The sequence below is a fragment of the Peromyscus leucopus genome, chromosome 18 (genome assembly GCF_004664715.2).
Source record: "Peromyscus leucopus breed LL Stock chromosome 18, UCI_PerLeu_2.1, whole genome shotgun sequence".
In the NCBI taxonomy this organism is placed as follows: Eukaryota; Metazoa; Chordata; class Mammalia; order Rodentia; family Cricetidae; genus Peromyscus; species Peromyscus leucopus.
The window spans coordinates 34355739-34377666 of record NC_051078.1 but is presented as its reverse complement, the minus strand read 5'-3'; the positions used below and the strand labels follow the sequence as shown (position 1 = coordinate 34377666).

Sequence of the window (21928 nt, the reverse complement as noted above, 5' to 3'; positions counted from 1 at the left end):
TTCAAACTCTATCTCCCCCGTGCCGAGCAGCCGCTCAGATCTCTACTCCTCATTTCAACACTCCAGCTGCTGGGTTTTGCTGTGATCTTTGGAATTTTGCCCTGTACGTTCCCACTTAAAAACTCTGCCAAGATTTTGTGTATACATCTGGGCTCTCTCTCTTCACTGGACCAAACCTTCTGGACGCCTTCTTTCAAGTGCCTTAGCCGAATAAACCTGCTTCCTGCAGATGTGTGAATGTCTGCGGGGGGTGGGGGGACTTGGTTAAAGTGCAGTTATACCCTGTTCAGTTCGTGCCTGCTTTTGAATCTGTCTTTAGAACTCTGCATATATACGCTCTATCACTGTTAATGGGAAGTTTAGTCTGATATGAACTACTGTTTAACTACTGGAAGCCTCTGTGTAAATTTAAACATAAGCGGTCATGATACATATTCTATTTTATAATGATGATTTTAATAATACATTTCATATATCGTTCCATGTTGGTAGATAGTAATTAATTAACCTTGTGTCTTTTCCCTGATTGGTGGTGCTTGAAATATTTAACAGTAAGGCTGCATAAAAATCATTAAGAAGAGATAATGAGTTGTGAACCTGAATTCTTTCAATGCTCATTGAAAGGGACTAAATTAGTTTATTGTGAACGTCCCCGCTTAGAAAGGCTGCTACAAGAGACTGGTTACATTTGTGTCTACAGAACCATGGGTTCTCATTCATTTTTCTGTTTCTGGTTTGCCCAGTAAGCAACAATGCCATGAACAGGCTTGGTACGTTCATTCTGCGGTCTTCTCTATAGAATCATAGAAATTAAATTGTGAAAGCAAAACAAGCCCACATTTAAAATCTGAATGTTAATGTATACAGTTGTCTGTTGTTATGCACAGGGAATTGGTTCTAGTACTCTCCCTGCGGGTACCAAAACACGTGGATGGGTATTTGCAATAACCGACACACATACTTCCTGATTTATAAAATCATTTCAAGATTTAATAACTGTTAATAATCACTGTTAATAACCAATGCAATGTGAGCATCACATCAACAGTTATTATACTATTGTGTGTACAGAATAATAATGACAAGAGAAGTACATCTGTACTAACACCTCCCAATAGTTTCTGTTCTTAATTATTGAGGTCTTTAATGTGGAATCCATAGATACGGGCTGTCTATAATCACCAACCATTCTTTACTGAAGGTATATACTATACAACGATATACTTCACAGTGGTATCTGAAATTGCCCATTTCATTAAAATTTTAATCGTGCATATTATTACTCTCTTAAATCTTCTTTCCATAAACACAAAACATGTGAACAGAACGGTGGACTCTCTCAACTTCTTTAGATCTTCTCAATCTTGATTGCAAGCAACCCTAGATTGCTGCTGAACTCTGCATGCGGGAGACACAGTGGGCATTGTGAATCCCACACATGGGCACAGGGATCACTTCAGGAGTGCCCACCTAAACTTGGCGATACCTAGCCGTTTCCTCCTGCTTCGGAGCTAAAGGCACCGAGGTAAGAGTTACTGAAGTATCTTACCATCAGCCTTTTCCACTGTCCTCTTCTGTGCCCACAAAAATGAACTGGAAGTTCCCAGTCACTGTCCTAAACCTACCTTGGATTCTAGGAACAGACCTTTGAAGGCAGATCACCCAGTGGTAAGATCACTCCCACGCTGGGAACAACTGGTCCCTTTCAGTAATAAGGACCTGTGACCGGCTTGCAGAAGCAAGCCTGAGATAGTGATTAACCATATCACACCTTGACCAACAGTGTCTCATTAATGCGCATCTCTTTCCCATAGTCCCAGTTCTTTCTCTATTCGAACCTAAAGTTCATGTCAGTACTCTTAAGATAAACATGGGGCCACTGATTAAATCTCCTTTCTCTACCCTTCAGCATCCTTTCCTCTTAGGCTGGCACACTGGTATGGGTAGCTGAACCCAGTCTGTGAGGACTCATGGGGCTGGGGATTTTATGGTAAAACTCCGATAACACCAACAGATAAATAAGCATCCAACTGCGCCGCCAAAATGGAAGGCAGACAGAGAAGAGAAATCCAGAATCCAGACCTGCAACCTGTGACCCTCCCTGAGAAACTCTCCTTTCAATACGCTCTCATGGCTTGCTTCTTTATAAAGAGTCATTTATTTTTATTTTACCTGTATGGGTGTATTTGTCTGTAAGTTTGCATGTATACCACATGGACACAGTACCACAGAGACCAGAAGGGGACATTGGATCCCCCTAGAACTGGAGCCACAGATGATCGTGAGCTGCCACGTGGGTACTGGCCATCGAACCCAGGTCTTCTAGAAGAGCAGTCGGTGCTCTTAACCACTGAGACTTCTCTTCAGTCTTCATAGCTTGCTTCTTACCATTTTCTATAGTTATAATTTTAAAGTAGATTGTAAGATCTGTGAGGACGGGACCTGTTTTTGTTTGTTTGTTTGTTTGTTTTGTTTGCCTTGTTTTGTTCTTCCACAGCCTAAGTCCACCTTGCATGGTACCCTGGAGACACTAAGAAAAACGTGTTTGCTAAGTAAGTAAACCAACTGAGAGCCAGGAAGCTTACAGTAGCAAGTGAAGTGTGGGCTTCGAAGCCCTTTCATGAGCTGAAAAGAAGACACATTGGTGGCTTGGTGTGAGATAGGAGATGTTTAGAATCCCGAACCTGCTACTGCAAAATACGACGGCAAGAGGCTGGAACACGCCATCCCAAATGTGCCTCTTTGGCGTAAGGAGTATTTTGAGTTGGTTATTGGGAAACTGCAGATGCAGGAGACGTTGAAAACAGAACAGAAGGAAGCCGTCTACAGGAGGAATCTCCATCTAGGAAGCAACTCTTTGTTGGCAAAGATGTCCCTCCTCCGTACCAAGAAGGAAAGGATGAGTGTAAGCCCCTGGAAACGGCGCACAAAGGAGAAAGATGCACGCCACAGACCTGCACACAAAACGCTCAGCGCGTTTCCTGAGCAGCCTGCCAGGATTCAGCAGAGCCTCTCACCCCCGGTCCTCTGTTCTAGGGACTGATGGCAGCTCAGCCGGAATGGAGACATGGAGACAATGAGTCTGCACTTGCCTCCTTTTTCCTATTGCCCTTGCACACGTGTGTGGTCTCCTGTTCTCTCACTGACCTCTTTCGTTATAAGACCATCCTGACTAAGAACCCCGAACGATATTAGTGATTTACAAGAGCAAATGACGCCGTTCATCGTTCCCCTGCCACAGTGCTAACTGTCTGGACACGGGGAGGAAGACGCTTTTCCAAGTTTCTCCTGTACCCGCGAGTTCCACTCAGGCGTGTTCGTGTGGACCCACTGAGAGCTGTGAACACAGGAACTCTAACTCTGAGCAGGCCTGTTCTGCGGCCACCTGATGAAGCCAGGGACTTGAGAAACAGAGTGCCAGGAGAATCAAAAGCCTCCAGTGACAAAAAACTAGCAAGTTGACGATGGTAGATTCCTGTCCAGGACAACCTCACTAACAACAGTTAAGTGAAGAACATATACAGTCAATTCAATAAAGCCTTTAAAAAAAAAAAAAAAAAAAAAAGCTAATCTTGGCTCCTACAGTGGCCCGTTTCTTGGATACACATTCTGGTGTTATCTGAAAATCTGAGTTCTGTAAATCATAAGGAAGATTGCTGATTAAAAGGCTTGATGACCTGATGTGTTTTGTTTTTTTTTCCTTGTAATTCCTTGTTCCTGGTATAGGTGACGCTGGCATTTAATACTATAAGCACTCAGGTGTGCCCTTTCTTCAGAACTGACAGTGTCAGGCAAAGGGCAGATGGAAAACAAAAAGCCCGATTCACACAAGACAATTTGCAAAGGGCAAGCTAACCTGCCCGATGGCTTAGGAAACGTGTGTGCCCTGCAGTGTCAGGGGAGGGCATCCTCCATGGAAAGCTGCTCGTGGCGCCCCGAAGAGAATCCTCTGGCTTTGACTTGGGAACCCAAACTTCAGATTGACCAACCGTGACCTTAGATAATCTTTGCTGGAATTAACAAATTCAGAAGACAGGCCGTTTCCCAATCCTGTTGGTGGCTTAATAAGATTAGCTGTGTGGAAAGCAGGGGCCAGTGACAGGCACCGCTAAAGGGCAGGAGGATTACTCCTCCGAGGACGGAGGAGGCTAATGACATTTCACTTTGGAAATAGCTTTGGCAAGGCCTCCACGGGGACAACAGGGAGGGTCTGGGGTGGAGACAGAGCAGAGGTTCCTTACAGAAGGCCACAAGGAGCTCACATTGTGCGTGGCTGGCTGGCAGAAGCCAGGACACTCCTCGGCTCACACACGGAGGCATCGTCACTGCATCTCAGTGGAAAACAGGAGGAAAAGGGGAAATCAAACCACTGATCAAAAAAATTCAGAAAAGCAAAAACCAGTATTGCCAGCTGTGGGATGCAGGATCCACTTGTGGCAGAGGGGTGGGGTTGGGGGGTGGGTGGAGCAGAACCCTTTCTCAGACAGACTCTGGCTCCTCCTACAGCCTCTCATGCAGGTGGTTATCTATTCAAGGTCACCAGTGGAGCGCTTTCCCTACAGCTCCGAGACAAGTCCCGGGGTCAGAACCCCAGCCTGCACCTGTCCCCACATTCGTTCAGACACGTTATCGTGGCTGCTTACTAAATCCTAAATCCTGTGGAACAACCAACTGTAGCCTCACTTTATTCCGCAATCACAGGACCTGATGCTGGGGGCAGGCTATGCCTAGGACAGACCATCTCCTTAATGAATTCACTCGTTTCCTGTACCAGCGATGATGGGAAGACGTCATGATGTAAAAATGGGGCCAGTGGCCTGCACTCACGTTGATGTATAGCCCTCCTGATAGTGTGGCAGGAGTTAAAAAAAAAAAACCAACTCCAACAGCAGTTAACTCCTCTTGGGCATCAGTTTCTCCAGCCTATAAAATCAGGTCACCAAGGCTTGACCCCTGACTCCTAAGAATATCAGATAATTAAGCTGTAACTGGAGTCCTCGGCCGCAAGGATTCCAAGTCATACCCAGCTACCTGACCCAAGGGAAGCAGACAAAGGAAATGACAAAAGGCATCAAAGGTGGCTGGGGAGGTGGATTAGAGGGTGCAGTGCTTGTCAGACAAGTATGAGGACCCGAGTTCGAATCTCCAGCACTAATGGAAATGCCAGTCGGGTATAGTAGCCTGCCTGTAACCCCAGCACTTGGGAGGAAAGCATAGAGGATCCCCCAAAGCAAGCTGCCTTGCTAGACCAGCGAAATTAGCAAGTTCCAGGTTTAAGTGAGAGATCATGTCTCAATATACAAGGTGGAGAATGGCCTAGGAAGGCACCTGACCTCAGCTTCTGGCCTACACACACACACACACACACCCTTGTACACATGTATCATATGCACATACTGATCCCCCCAAAGAAAGAAAAAGAAAAGGATAGAGAAGTTTTTTACCAGTAAGGCCATGTCAGGAAGATGGTGACCGAATACCTCATCCCACCTTTGGGGTGCAGATAAGAGTTTTTTCTAAGTAGAGGAACAACTGGGCTGAGGGTGAGGAGGAGGCATAAGTAGGCAGACTTGGTCAAACTGAGGCACATCTCATTATCCTTTCAGTTCTGGTTCCAAAACGTAGCTTCAGAGAAGTCCTTACTGAAGCTGAGGGACAATCCAGTTCCCGTGAGATGATTGCTCTCTCCTGGGTATGGAGGCAGATCCAGCTCTCACCCACGTGTAATTACTTCTGCCATCTCTCTGGGGTGATCAGCCTATGGGATTCCACTGTTTCTGGAATTCAAGGAGACTGCAGGACTGGAGATTTTGAGTCAATTTTTTTTGCGGAGGAGGTGCGGTCGTAAAAATGGCAGTAAAATAATTTAGCGATTTCAATCTTTGTACTTTCAGCTTTGAAGGGGGGGTGAGGTAGGTGAGGTCATTGAAAACCAATCACCCCTGTGTCACCAGGTTTTAGACAGACACCTCTTAGTGATTAGCATGCCTATGTGGCAAATTCAGCGGGAATCGGACCCAAGGTCGAGGAGATGGACACGGGCTAAAGGCAGAACGACTGAGACTTAGTCTGTATTTAGTAGGCCATCGAGTGAAGCTGGTGCTTTTTTTTTTTTTTTTTTTTTTTTTTCCTGTTTTTCGAGACAGAGTTTCTCTGCGTAGCTTTGCGGCGCCTTTCCTGGAGCTCACTTGGTAGCCCAGGCTGGCCTCGAACTCACAGAGATCCGCCTGCCTCTGCCTCCCGAGTGCTGGGATTAAAGGCGTGCGCCACCACCGCCCGGCCAAAGCTGGTGCTTTTTATCAACCATGGTTTCTAAGTCCTTGTTATGAAAGGATACTCGTGCTTGCTCAGAATCCCTTCCGAGGGCCCGGGGCCTACCAGGAGTTCCGTGAGGACTCTTCTCTTCCCTTGCACCCCCATAGCCCTGCGCCTCCACTACTCACGGCACGGAAGTATTTTGTTCCCGCAGAACGGAGTCAGGCGAGAGACAGAGCAGGAATTTAGCTAATTGGTATGTCCTAATGCTGTTCGAGATAACCACTAATCCACACTCCCTGTGAGCATGGGGAGGGGGGGACTGTCACTGTGTTCTGGGAAAGAGCTCCCTGTGTTGAGAACAGAACTGGAAGGATGGCCTCGCCTCCATTTGTTCAAGGCTTCATTCTTTCACGGAGACTTTTGTGATCCTGACTGTATGGCAGGCTCTGAATTAGGCTTAGATGGAATCTTAAGACACAAGAGCACCCCTCGCTGAGCCTATACGCTGAGGGGGTAATACCAAGTAAGCCTCATTTTTATGCTTGATTTTGGAATCAGCAAAGCGAGAGTTGGCTTGAGTCATGGGCACTGTTCTTGCTAGCTACCTTTCCCTGCTTCCCCAACAAACCCAACAACCACTGGAGCCATACACCCACCCTGCACCAACTGGGAACAACTGCTCCCCGAGACAGAATGGGAATGGGCAGGAAACGCCTGGAGCAACAGACAACTTTGCTGGCGTGGAGTTCCTTTCATGGGGAAATCCCAGTTCCTTTCTGCTCGAAGTAGGCATGCCACCACCTGGCATCTGATGATGACCAGAGGGTGCCCACTGGCTACCGAAGGGCAAGCAGTACAAGTTATGGCTTAGATTAAATTCGCTGTGGCAAAAAGCCAAGGAGAAAGTTTGCAGGGATATCGGAGTCCTAGAGTGAAAACTGTGACCGATTTATCCATCATTAAAGAAGATTCACCAACCCATATGTCTCTCAGCAAGTGCTCTGGAATGTGATGTGTTACAGTCGTGAAGACGAATTTTGGGGGAAGGAGAATAAATTATAGCATTGTTAAAATATCACTTGAGATACTATCCATGACCTTTAAAAAAAAGTTTTGGCTATTTCTGGTACTGGTGAGCTTCTGGTTTACCCACCACACTCCAAGGTCGAATGTTCTCTACCTCAGTGTGTCTGAGAAACAAACATTTCCAAAGGTATTCATAGGTGGTGTCATCGAAGGAAGATTCTGATGTAAATGTGGGAAGTAGTGCCCATTGCCATGTGGGTAGCAAGTGCTCACTGGTACCTGAAAGCTTTGAGACTTCTTCTCTGGCATTTGTAATCTAAACGGTGTGATCCAAACCAGTGGGCCTGCCTTACCTTATTCAACATAATTTTGTGTATTTATTTTTAATTTTTTTTTTTTTTTTTTTTTTTTTTTTGCAAGGGAAGGGCAAGCCAGCTCCACACAGGTGTTCCTGGTGTGTATCTTCTCAGAACCTCTTCATTATTGGGCTTACCCTTGTCTTCTTCCTCCTTCTGCTAACAGGGTCTCACTGTGTAGTCAACACCAGTCTTGAACTCACTGTGTAGGCCAGGCTGGATTTTGATTTGTGATCCCCCCCTCCTTCAGACTCTTGAGTGCTGGGGTGGAGGCAATGTTCCTCAGGCCTAGCTTCTCCTAACACTTCACCAGCATTTCCACAAATGCCATACTTCTGCCAAACCCCAGTTCAAGATCCATCTCAATGGCTCTTCTGCACAGCGAGCTTGCTCTTTACTGAGAGTTTTTTCAGATCTCTGTATGTTAGTGCTATGCTGTTGTATTACTTCAGGTTTCCTTTGGCATTAAGCTCTGGGTGTGGAGGGCACTCTGGGTGTGTGGGATACTCTGGGTGTGTGGGATACTCGGGGTGTGTGGGATACTCTGGGCGTGTGGGGTACTCTGGGTGTATGGGATACTCTCTGGGTGTGTGGGACCCTCTGAGTGTGTGGGATACTCTGGGTGTGTGTGAGGTACTCTGGGTGTGTGGGATACTCTGGGTGTGTGGGATACTCTGGTATGTGGGATACTCTGGGTATGTGGGATACTCTGGTATGTGGGATACTCTGGGTGTGTGGGATACTCTGGGTGTGTGGGATACTCTCTGGGTGTATGGGATACTCTGGTATGTGGGATACTCTGGGTGTGTGAGATACTGTGGGTGTGTGAAATACTCTGGGTGTGTGGGGTACTCTGGGCGTGTGGGATACTCTGGGTGTGTGAGATACTCTGGGTGTGTGGGGTACTCTGGGCGTGTGGGGTACTCTGGGTGTGTGGGACACTCTGGGTGTAGAGGACACTCTGGCTGTGTGGGGTACTCTGGGTGTAGAGGACACTCTGGATGTGGAGGACACTCTGGGTGTGGAGGACACTTGGTCTGTAAACATCCCCACTTCTTTCACTTCCACGTGGGAACTATCCTGTTCGACTCTCCTGTGTATTCTACAAGGTTTTGTAGAAAAATATGGTTTGATGTGTTTCCCAGTAAATGCGCCAAGGCTAGCCTTAGTCTCCAGAGGGTTTCTCTGTGTAGTCCTGGCTATCCTGGAACTCTGTAGTCCAGGCTGGCCTGGAACTCACAGAGATCTGCCTGCCTCTGCCTCCCAAGTGCTGGGATTAAAGGAGTGTGCACCACTGCTCAGCTTCGAGCTACCTTCTTGTGAGGCGTTCTCTGACACTTTGAAGCCGTTCCCCTGGCTCCCACAGTTTCTTTATTATGTTTTCTCCGTAATAGGGAGCTCTTCCTGGGGAGAAACTTTAGACTGTGCGTGGAGTGCCATATCCTTGCCAAGTTCCTGCCTGGTACCCTGAAGGTGCTCAGTAAGTGAACAAATGTACGCTGAATGATTGACCTAAACTGAATATCATTGCATGGTTTTCCAGAACAGTAAGAAGAGTTGTTTCCCTTTATTTGATTTAGCATGAGTGATGCAGGCCATTGTTTTTCCTTTCCCAAATTAAATAAGGAGACAAACGTCTGTTATAGAACAGGCCTCCAAAATGCCACAAGTCTGAGTTGTCTCATACTCAGATCTTACAAAACTGATTTTTTTTTCTTTCAAATTTGTTTTAGGCTCTTACATTAGTCCATTTTGCATTAATGCAATGAAATATCTAAAGAAACCAAATTTTATAAAGAAAGGGGTTTATTTAGATTGCAGTTTTGGAGACAGGAAGTTCAAGATTGGGTGGCCTTATTGATTGGTCTCTGGTGAGTAAGGGCCTATTGGCAGAGTTGGGCTTAATGGCAGGGGAACTTGTGAGTGGGAAAGACCACATCTCCAAACAGGAAATTGATGTAAAGATAAAGTTAGGGGTCACTCTTGATCCTATAACAACTCCCGCCCTACAGAGCTAGCCCAGGGTTCCACTAGAAGGTTCGTAATTTCTTTTGAGCAAAAGAGCTCTCAAAGACCTAAAGACTTCCACCAGACCCCCCTCTTAAAGATTCCATCTCCCACACCACCACAGCAAGGGCCAAGCTACCCACAAATGAACCTTTAGGGACAAATGATATCCACACTATATCAGGCCTTAAAAGTTTAAAAAAAAAAACAACAAAACACCCTGACCTTTAACACTGTTAATTTTATCCGAGTCCTGTGCTCCCTGAGGACAATGACAATTAAAAAATAAAGTGTAAGATGTTGGATGTGCTAATTTCATGGTCAGTACAATCATGTGCTAAACCAAAGGAGTAAAATCCTTTCTTGTGTTCACATCGTAAAAAAGAAAAAAAAAAAGAACAGCCAGTTAACAGCCATGAATGACAACGCAACCCTCAACCATTCTAAGACACATCTCTATCCTCTCCCACAAGACACCATGATAATTCCTTACCTCTCCATCCCTCCCATAAGACACCATGATAATTCCTTACATCTCCATCCTCTCCCACAAGACACCATGATCATTCCTTACATCTCCATCCTCTCCCACAAGACACCATGATCATTCCTTACATCTCCATCCCTCCCACAAGACACCATGATCATTCCTTACATCTCCATCCTCTCCCACAAGACACCATGATCATTCCTTACATCTCCATCTTCTCCCACAAGACACCATGATAATTCCTTACATCTCCATCCTCTCCCATAAGACACCATGATAATTCCTTACATCTCCATCCTCTCCCATAAGACACCATGATAATTCCTTACCTCTCCGTCCTCTTCCATAAGATACCATGATCATTCCTTTACTCAGTTGGTTTCTCTACAAAACTCTAAGATACTTTTCATTGAGCTTTCCCTTGTTAACAAAATTCCCCCTTTCGCCCCCCAAAAAAGTTCACATCCTTGTCTAGTGCGCATTGCCCTTGGGGTCAATACGTGACCTCTCCTTCAGATCCACAGTAATTGCGCACCTGTAAGCAGTCCTCAGGAGGTACTCGATCATGTGCATTTCACTAGCAACTGTGACACTCATCTGAACAAAAAATGAGGCCTGACAGTGCTGAACTTAACCCTCCTGCTATACTAAGGTATGCTTCATCCTTTTTGGTTGTAGGAACTGCCTGCCTGCGAAGGACCGTCCGGTCTCTGCAGAGTCTCAAACCCGCCTCATCCTTCTTCCTGACTCCATGACACCCATAGGTGAGGCCCTTACTTATCTGCCTCCCCAAACACCCAGGGCCTCCATGCCTCAACAGTGAGTGATCTCACTCGCCCAGGAAGCTCTTCCCCTGGCTGACTGGTAGATTTTGCCATTCACACCTTCAGAAAGGGTGTGCTGGGAGGGTTTATTTATAGCCACCCACATCAGCTGTCCCCTGGAAAGCAGGAGATGATGATATTGAGTGGCAAAAGAAGTCTTGACAACAGACCAGAGACAACCAAAGGGTCCACCCCCTCAGCAAAAAAACCAGCATGGGGCTTAGCTTCTGGGCGGAAAACAACTGCTCCCAGAAGCCGAGGGAAATGAGATTCAAGCAGATGGCTACACAAAAAGATATTGTTAGGAACAATTTCCTAGTATATGAAGTAAATGGAGCTTTGTTTTCTCTGATTTCCCCCCAAGAAACCAACAATTCTCAGCGTGCTAGGCATAAAACACTCATTTCTTCCTTGCTGAGGGGCTCTGGTTCGAAAGAGATGAGGTGGCGACAGGAAGTCCCTCCGAGGCAGAGACTGTCTTACATGGCGTGGCTGTAAATTCTTCTTTGCCAAGAGGCGGCTCGTGGAACACTTTCAGCCCAGACTCCCATAAGGGAAAAGGTCTGCGGTCAGTTACATAAAGACCTGGATTTAGACAAATGACTCTACCTTTAGTCCAATACCTTCACACTGATTTATACCCCTATGTAATCCAATACAAACAGCTCCAACTCCACTGAACACAAGGCCTCCAAATATCACTTCAAACCAAAAATGTAACTATTCTTGGTACGACAGTTTGATGCTGGAGGACCAGGGATCATGTGACTATGTGGGGCTCTTGGGAAGCCTGAGTTGGATTCAGAGACACTAAAAATTCCTTCAAAATTATATGCCAACTGAGGTACATGTCTGCCTGTGCACATGAGTGTGCAAGCGCTCATATGTATTTTTCTGAAGGAAGTTTCTGCTAATTTCTAATATTCGTAAAGGAAGAAATTTGTGCCCTTAAATGGAGAAGAATCACTTCCTACTGCGAATGTTCTGGGCCTTCAAAGAGGCATCCCCTACGCAGATGTCTCATCCTTGGTCAAGGAGTGTTCCAGAGACCCAAGTTCCCGACCATCTATTCCATCTGTATCCATGTGGAGGCATCCAGCCTCATCCCAGGGGTCAGCCATGAGCTAAGTCACCTCAAAGACATTGGCACCAGCAAGGTCCTCACAATACCAATTGTCTCCTAGAAACTGGGGTGGTAAGTGTCACCAAGAGCACGAAAAGTAATTATTGCATGAAATCCAACCCATAGTTCACATTTTCCACAAATATTCTCCATCAAGAATGTAATGCGACACCCAAAAGAGCACTGGCTAGAGATAAAATACGAAAATGAAGTGGAAACGCATGCTTATTGCCAAGGCGTTTGGATCTGCTTTTTTTCTTTTCAAGCATTCAAACCTGGGTTTCATCGAGGACGCTCCAAATGAACAATAGCTTGCGGAAACAGGGCCATATGTTTTGTGAGAGTTTAACAAAGCCAAGACAAGGTTTAATTGTGTCTTTGAGAGACTCTAATTTTCCTCTACGAACAGTAAACGCCAACAAGACAGACATCCCTGTTCCTCTCAGCTGTTTATAGTTCAAAGAAGTAAACAAGACATCCCGGGCATGCAGCAACATCTAGTTTGAATTTGTGCAAGTGTTAGAGGAGAAAAAAAAAGAGGGGGTGGTGGTGGTGGTATAGAAAGCACCCACAAATATGCCTGCTACCTAAACCTTGAAGCTTGATCTTGATTCTACTGTGGCTGAACATGCCCTGGCTGTCTTGAGGTACGGAACACGGGATGGCGTTTGTCAATGTGCTCACATTCTAATGGCTTCGAGAGCATTCAGGAGGCATATTCATCCTGTAGACGTAGGGCAGGAGCGCCATTTGTCAAGCTGGATGGAGAATCCATTAAATGGCTTCTCGTGTCTCCTAATGTCCCCGATGGGGACCATCACACTAACTTGGGCAGGGCTTCCAAGAGCCCAGCTCAAGTGTTACCGCCTCCTTGGCCAACTTAACGGCTCCCTGCTGGCTCTTGTGCCGGCCTTCCCGGTGGGCTGAGATCCTGCTGGGCAGGAGACTGTCTTATTTATCTTTGGATCGCCAGTAACTTGCAATGCTTTGTAACCGGCAAGAATCTGTGCCGCGACGGAAGGGGTTCCTCTAGTGAAAGCCCAGCGTTCGACCAGACTCCCCCCCCCCCCCCCGCCGCCCAGATTCCGAACATGCTCCACAGTGTGCCATCAGCTCACACTTCCTTATCTTTAGAGTCCCCAGGAATGCACAGAAGGACGGAACACTCCCAATGCTCCCTCCTGCCACAAGCCCCGGAAGGAGGGGGAGGGGTGATTTAGCCTAACATTTTCAGGCCCTAGCTCGGTAAAGAATATTAAAAAAAAAAAAACAAACAAACAAACCCAGGCATTTCCTGTGGCAAAATCCACCGTCGGCTCAGCGGACCTTTTTCCCTCAGGAAGGCTCTAGATCAGCTATCATGTACGTGTAAATGAACCTACTCAAGAAGGTGGAGTGGTTTGCCTGAGTGACAGAGCCTGCTGCTCTTCAGGCCTCCCATCTCCAGAGGAGCCGGGCAGAGGGGGTCATTTCTCTCTATTCCCACAGGCTCAGCGCTCAGGCGTAGACGTGGTCCATCCCATCCCGTCGTGATGAGAGATCTGTGGCTGTCTCATTTGGCAGCGAGCTCGAGAGAGCAGGGGTTGTGTCCTTATTGGCCAGCTTTTAATGTCCTCGATGAACAGAGACAAGATCAGCTTCTCAGTGGCACGGCACTAGCTTTTCCAGAGAGAGGTGAGCAAATGTCTGTCCTCCTCAGATAGGACATCCGTGACAGACCAAGGAAACCATCTTCCCAAATCTGGCCTGGTACAACAATGAGTTTTACTGGAACCACTTGGGAGGAACAATGGAGCAAGGGTAAAGGACACAGGTAACTTACAGGTGACAGCTATACGACCTACCAGTCTCTCCCCTCCAACAACTCTCAACTGCTCACACATTCTCAGGAAGTGGAGGGGCCAGGTACAGCGTCTGTGAGCTCACTCCCACAAGCGATCATTAGCGGGCTGGTCTTGTGAGATTCGAACATGGGAAGTCACAGCTGCTTTGATTTCAAGGCAGAAATTTCTGCAACGGTGGGTGATCCCTTACCCCTCAGTCAGAACTCTTGCTTCCAGAGAACCCCGGCAACAGAGATGAGGAAGTCCTCCTGCCCCCTCAGGATGGCTGGAGTGTGGAGTGTGCACACTCCATCACCCATTTTCCGTGGGCCACAGAAGCCTAGTGCGGCCAAGAAGCCTAGAAAACCAGATCTCCTAGATGTTGCCAAAGAGAAGGTAGGCTTCCCCCTGAGCCCCAGAATGGTGCAGAGTATTGAATCTAGAACCTTGTGTGTGCTGGGCAAGTGTTCTTTCAAAGAACCATGTCTCTAGTCCACAAAAATATTTTCTCAAAGTCAAATCGTTGTGTTGTTGTTGTTGTTGTTTTGTTTTTAGACTTTGTGTAACTTTAAACCCAGCGACTGCCTTCTGGAGTTTAAGAACCAGAATGGCTCTGTTTCCGGAGGTCAAGTGTCTCCGTGGGGACTGAGCAGGTAAGGCCATAGCAGAAGGAACCGGGTCAAGGGTCTGACACTGGAGGATGGTGTGAGTGTTCCTCTAGGACCCAGAAGTTTCAGCTGTAGAATCCCGGCTTGGTCTGTTGCATACAAAGGACCAAGTTATTTCCCCCTTGGTCCATGTCTTCTGATCACGTTGGTTCTAAACTGGTCATGTGACTGGCTTTAGGCAACAGAATATTAGCAGAAGAAATGCAGGTGTGACAGGGTGGGTTTACCTTCTCAGTGTGGGACTCTCGCTGGACCACCGAGTGAGGAAGGGTGGGCAAGCCGGCTGTGAAGGGCCGCTAGCCTACGCACCTCGGTTATCCTGTGAGGCCCGACACCTGAGTGAGAGTGTCCCGAATCACCCAGTGTCAGCCCAGCAGCTGAACACAGAAACACTAATGAGCCAGCTGAGGTCAGCAGAGTTGCCCAGATAGTGACATCTCCCCCTGGCTCACAGAATTTTGTGAGCCAGGTTTCAGGCTGCTACACTTGTTTTTCTAAGCCTATGCATGTTGGGGTGGTTTGCAACAGACAAAGAACTGATTGACAACAAATTAAAACACATTTAAAGCTACACAAAACAGACACAGTTCCTGGTCGCCTCTTGTGAATCGCAATGGGGGCTCCCTTTTATTGTTCCAATAGTGAAAGCATGAAGACCACTTGAAGATCCATCTAAAACTGATGTGGTTAATCACGGTGGCTTTACATCCATTGGAAAAGGAGAACACAATTGAAAAGAGGTGGGACTGTAGACACTCATAGGTCTCCCAACCTTGGAAGGACACAACCAAATTCTGATCAACGGGGAATGCAAGTTTACTGTTCCCCTCGCCCCCCAACATCATCCCACAGAAAAGGAACACAGAACACAGTGAATAGATGCAGTGCAGTGGAGAGGACATCTTGGGACAAGGAGAAAAGCTCAGAGAGTCCAGACATGCTCAGCTTTGCTTTTGGGGGGATATAAAGTGCATGATGGGGGCAGCGAACAATAGTTCTGCTCAGACTGTAACATGGGGGGGGTCGAGGGGGAACCGAAATGCCGGGCAATGTCCTGATGGGGAAAGCTATTGGTACACTTAGCAGGCTAAGTGCCTTTAATCTCTTCAAAGGCGCTGCTGAAACTATAGCACTTTCAAGTGTGCGCTAAGAGCAAAGGATGTTGTAAAATCCCTAATGGCATCAGAACAATCGCCCGCCGTGTGTTAAATCCAGGAAGCCGAGTGTAAAAGCGCTTTACAGGACAGTCACACTCCCTCGCCGCAGGAGGACTAGGCAGGCTGTGGTGACCAGGGCAGACTCTTCCTTTTCCTCTGTTTAGTCATTGGTTTCCAAAAATGATACAACAGGCATGCACTTTATGTGCATTGGGGAAATTTAGTAGAAGTTACACATTTCAAAATGTTAAAAGACACACTCATGTACATACATGCTCTACCTTACACACACACACACACACACACACACACACACACACACAGGGGTGGGGAGACAGACAGACACACTGACGGACAGACAGAGAAAGGACATCATTTTGCTGCTTTTAGTGCCTCCAATGTCCTGCTGTTCCACTGTCCCCATATAGAACTTTCTTGGGGCCAGAAAGCCTCTGAACCCACATGGAATCCTTGTGGGTTCCCCCTACCCCCTTGGGACACAGACCGATGAGATCTAGCATCACTTTGCAGAGGTAAAGACAGGCAGTGATTCGGCTGCCCGGCCCTATTCCCAAGAGCTTCTGCAGGAAGTGAGCAGGGGACAAGGAGTGGCCCTTGTCGTTTGGTAGTGGCACCACCCTGCTTACGAAGGGCTGTCAACCAGAGCTCGAATGACCCCCTTCACCATCAGCCCCTCACAGCCTCATTCCCCGATTGCCCTCACTACTGACAGCACAGAGGGGTCCCAGTGCACGACAGACTCGTTACAGAGGGCAGGAGAGGTGCAGCTCGTCGTTGGGTCTACACTAGCCAGCGGCAGCCAGCCTAGCCCTGCTCCCTCGGAGCCATAAGCGGGACTGAGCCGTGAGAGCGATAGCCAAAGCAATGCCCTACGAGGAATCCCAGGGAGAAAGGGCAAAGTAGTAAGAACCAAGTTCAAGGTGATAAGCGGTATATTGAAGACTCTGCTAAAGAGCGGTCTATCAGTGGGCACAGTCACGTGGCCCAAAGTGTTGAGTTTTATAAAATAATGAAGTAATGACTGGACCACAGGGTGGCAAATTAGAGTGGGCATGGCCAGTACACAGTGCTTTGGGGATTGTGTCTGCTGAATGAATGAACTGTGGAACAGCTGAGGGTACCAGATGCCTGAGAGGACATCAACGTGTCACCGCCAGCTTCCTGGGCACCTGCTCCATGCTCATCTCTACCTCTTCATAGGCTTGTCCTCAGGTGGAGGGAGATAAACAGCAGACTTTTTTTTCCTTGAAAATTGCATAGGATTAAGAACTTGGCTCTCCAGTCACTGTGAAGAATAAAGGATGACGTCTCCCCGTCCTCTCTAATGTGGTTCCCACCTTCTCCTCTCTACGTGTAGCTTAAGCTGGGCTTGAACTCACTGTGTAGACGAGGATGACGCTGAACTTCTGATCCCCCTGCCTCCACTTTCTGGAGTGCTGAGATCATGGGTTTGCCCCACCACACCGAGTTTATGAGGTACTGAGATAGAATTCAGGGTGCTGAACAGGCCAGGCGAGCACTACTAACTGAGCTACATCCACCGCCCCTAGGAGAGCCTTTTATGCCTCTCTTTGAAAGCATGCTGTCTGCCTCTAATCCACTCATGCAGAGGCAAACCACATTCTAGCTTAGTTAGCCCACACTGGTCCTGCCATCTCTAAAGAAGGGGTGTACCACTCTGGCATCCATACCTCACCGTGTTGCTGAGAGGCCCAGATGAGAACACACAAGTGAACAAGCCCTGAAAAGGAGCATTTTTAGAGACCCTGCGTGGTAAATTTCTGTTGATTTGCTTGAAGACAGGGTCTTGCTAACAGCTAAAGCTGACCCGGAACGTTATATAGTGATAGCCCAGGATAGACCTTGGAGTGATCATCCTGCTTCAGCTACTTAAGAGCTGGGCTTACAAGCATGTACACCTGTCTGGCTAACACTGTGTTCTCAATGAAAGGCTGGACAACCCATGACCTGCCTTGGGAACACAACACCTTCAGCCATTCAGGCATCAAGGGAGACATGAGCCCCCTTTGTCTCAGATCCAATTACCTTTAATAAATGGACAGAGATTTCTTATGCAATCGTTAAGGCGAAGAGCTGCAGTTCTCTCCCTGGCCTCTGCAGGGAGCTTGGGTGACCCATGCTTAATCCATACATCCTGTCTGAGCTACTTATCCCCACTACTTCACAGGTGCTATCAAACTTATTCCACTCCCACGATTTTACACCCTCAATCTATGCAAGAGAAGCACGGGCAGAGTAGACTTTCTCATGAATGAGGCGCATTCTACAACACAATTCACTTTTTATTATCATCATCATTCTGAAGGGCTAAGTCCACAGTCCAGTTTCCAGGCAACGGAAGAGTAGATGCTTTGTACGCAGGACACCTGCATGCAATGTGGTCGCATTTTTTTTTTTTTTTTTTTTTTGGTTTGTTTTCTTCTGGACCTCTGTTAAAAGGCAACCACGGAGTTCAAAACTGCAGTTACAACAATGCAATCTCCAAGCAATTAAAGCTGTTGGATTATTGAGCCAGTCGAATCCAGGTGTTCCCCTTCCAGCTAAGGCTCACTGAAAAGAAAAGAAAAAAAAAAAAAAAAAAAAAAAAACCCACCCAGAACAAAGCCACTTGCCGAGTGAAAGTCCGGTTCAGCCTGTGTGACTTGGGGACCCACACCCCAGCAAGTGGCGCACGCAGGGGTGGGGGTGGGGGTGAGGTGGGGTAGGGGGTTAGGATCACTCCAGCATGTGCTGGAGCAGTGAGGGATCTGCCTCCACGGCCTGGAGGCTCTTGTGCAAATTCAGGAAGGTGGCCTGCTTCCCGTAGCGCTGGCGCCAGCGGACGAATGCCTCCACCACCTGGGACTGCACGTTGTGGGGGTGGTTGGCCTTGCAGCGGTAGATGTCGGTCTGGGACAGCCCCAGGGACAGCACCATGGGCTCCCACTCGGGGCCAAGCTTCTGGGCCAGCTGGTTGATCTGCCGGTCTGATGGGGAGCTGTTGAGGACGTGGGAAGGGATTCCAGCCGTCCAGTCACCTGAGGAGGAAAGGACAGGAAGGGGAATGAGACAAGCAAGAACCTCAGATGGGAAGATGTGAGACACGGGGGGTGGGGGGAGCAGATAAGCAACTACACCCGGTCTTCTTGTATTATTTGGATCAGTGGGTTGCACAGAGTGCCATTTAGCCTCTCTGAAAGTGTTCACTGCAGATGATCTGAGAAAAGCCGCAGAGCAGAGAAACCCACAGATGCTCACTTATTTCCTCCTCCTTGTGTATACAGACAAACACGGATCATGCCCATGGACACACAGTTTTGTCTCAAGCTTCTATTTTTTTTTTTTTTTTGATTCCCATTCCTTGTCAGAAGCCACATCAGGAGGTCTGGCTGAAGGCCACTTCCCTTGGTATCAGCCTGGGGGGCCAGAGGTGCGCTGCTCCAAGCTGTGAGTGCTACTCCCCTTGAAGGAGGGGCTCCAGCTTGGAGGGGGAGGTCAAGGCCAATAGTTCCTCCCTCCTGTACCAGGAGAAAGGAGGCGGGAATCCAGAGTGCCCTCCCCGGGATAAACAAGCCATAGAGGCAAGAGCTGATGGGAGAGGAGAGCAGAGGCCATTTGGGTGGACTCACCGTCCCAGTCAAGTCCACTAGAGGACCACAGAGTGGGTGCTTTGAATGGCCTGACCTTGCACTTCCTGCACAGGACTCCAATCCACCCGAGTCTGCCTCTGAAGAAGTGTGACAGCAGTGGTGTGAATGTGCAAAGCACAGCCACAGACGTTTCACGGGCTCTACAGAAGGGGTGTGCAAGCTGGTGCGAGCCACGGAGCAGAGAGGCTAACGCTGACCCCCGCCCGAACAGGAGGAAGCTGGGCCAAGTGGGTGTCAACCCCTCCTAAGGGCGCCACATGAGGCCATGAGGCAGCGGATGGCAGCCAAGAGCAGAGTCTGAGAGGGACTCCAAGCATCCAAGATGGCGGCACGGGCTGCTGGTTAGGTTCAGACATCTGTGCCATGGTAACTGTAGGATACGTGCTGGCCAGCTCCATTGCATCTTAGTGCACGTCACAGTCACCAGCCCCTGCTTCGTTTCCCAGCTCAATGAAAAGGGGCAAACGATCCTGCTAGAAGAGCAGTGGGTCCCACAGCCCGGGTCTCTGACTCCCGGACAGTTTTGAACTGCCAAAACTCCAGGGCTGAGTTACGAAGACCCTTTCAGAATTCATCAGCTCGGCGATTAAAAATGGACTACGAGACAATTTGAATAATGAAGAGGATACTGATGTTCAATAGATCAACAACAATGATTTTGTAGATTTTATAAAAATATAAAATCATTAAAAAAATTCATTAAAAAAATTCAACACCCAGAAAAGTACGAAAGAAGAAATCAAGTCATCCACTATCCCACCTGGACCCCTCCTTATGTACAGCGCCGCGCCAAGAGGATGGCTAGATCGCAGTGACATTCAAAGGAGCAGCAGAAGAGCTTTCCTCTACCACCTGCTTTTGTCTGAAGATAGCAGGGGGAAAAGAAGTCGACCTAAATGTCCCTGCAACCCACAGTTAAATCCTTAACATAATACCAAAGAAAAAGATTAAAAACACTTCGTGTTTTACTGAAACCTCACTGCAACAAACTAAACCCACACTGTGCCCCTCCCTCCTGCCCCTCTGCCCCCTCCCCTCCTGCCCCCCTCCTGCCCCCCCTCCCCCCCCCCTCCCCCTCTAGCTCACACTGCTTGATCTTTGTGGCATCAGTCACTTCTGTCAGGTGTAATATTTTCCTGCTTCTGAAGTGACTCTACATCCCATGCCCACCCTAAGGAACGGCAACAGGACAATGTCCCCCGTGCCCAACAGTGCCTCTGCTATTGTGTTGTGACTGGTTTTTCAACTGTGACCCTTCTGTTCCTGTGTCTGTCGTTTTGATCTGTGACAACTGGCCAGTTTCAACACAAGTGATTTCTTACAAGACACGTTCATAGTCACTGTGGTCTTGGAGTTCTCTGAGGTCAAGATTGCCTATTGCCTCATTAGAACAATGTCTGCATCTTTAGAGAACCAATGATACACTATTTTATGCTATTTAACATCCTATTATTTTGAACTATGAACATACCTTTATGTTATAGAAATAGTTTTATTCCCCTTGCATATTTACAAGTTTACAGACTTCACTCCTATTTTGTACTTGGGAATGTTGCTTTGGAGAATTCTGATAGCAACTTGGTTACCCAACGTTTTGTGTATGACATTCAAAAGAAATGAAATACTGAACACAGCCTCTCTGCAAAAGGCAAACCCTGTGTGGTTCCAGTCACAGGAAGTACCTAAGGTAGGCACATGACCACAGAGGCAGAAAGAAGAGTGGCATCTGGGGACAGGAGGGAGAGAGGGGGTTGATGTTTAGTGGGTATGGAGTTTGCGATATGCAAGATGAAAGATGTCTAGAGACCTTTCCCTGCCTGACACTTTTCAAAATTTTGTCCATTTGTTACTTCATCTGCTGCTGGTGATTTGGAGTCAAGGCTTATTTTGGGGTTTGACTGATTTTCCCTTCAGTTGATTGAGTTTGGGGGAGGACCATCAGTGTCTAATGCTACACTCTGGCATCCTTCTATCTCCGGGCCAACTCAGAACGCAACAGACGCTGTGAGCCAATTGTCTGGCACCATGAACAGGCTGTGCTCCGATTCTTCTATATGTTCATGGTCATATGCCCTATAAATAGTGCCACATAATTGAGATGGCAGAAATCTGTGAACACAGGCCGGGGCAAAGATGACTGACATATACATACTACCTCCCCCAAGCAAATCCCACCTTCTATCCAGATACCTTCTCTCTCTCCTTCCTCTTTCTGCCCCCCACCCCAGTGTGCACAGCTTTGATACCATCTGACTTCTAGCAGAAAAGGTTTCTTCCCTAGGTTTTTAAGTTTGTGACTCCTGCTCAATCTGAAGTTACTAAAAAAATGAGACTCCTAAGGTTTAGAGTCAACTCCTGAGGATAAAATGCACGAGATCAGGGGAAGGTATACATTCATCCACTGTGACTAGCTGGCCGCTGTGTAGTGTGCGGGATGGTCTTGGGTCACACTCATACCGATGTTTTGTATGTCAGTGATCACATCTATTTGGATATGGTGGAGAAATTCTAAATGGCATTTTGAA

General features: G+C 47.6%; 1 protein-coding gene across 5 annotated transcripts in view; it reads right to left on the bottom strand.

Moving 5' to 3' along the window:
• Window positions 1-18038: 18038 nt before the first annotated feature.
• Window positions 18039-21928, bottom strand: part of Cradd (CASP2 and RIPK1 domain containing adaptor with death domain) — a 186112-nt gene continuing 182222 nt past the window's right edge. For all 5 annotated transcript variants that reach the window (XM_037196803.1, XM_028855706.2, XM_028855707.2 and 2 more), the window contains one exon: window positions 18039-18791. In XM_037196803.1, coding sequence (XP_037052698.1) covers window positions 18490-18791 — 302 coding nt within the window. In that variant the 3' untranslated portion in view covers window positions 18039-18489. The remainder of the gene's footprint in view (window positions 18792-21928) is intronic.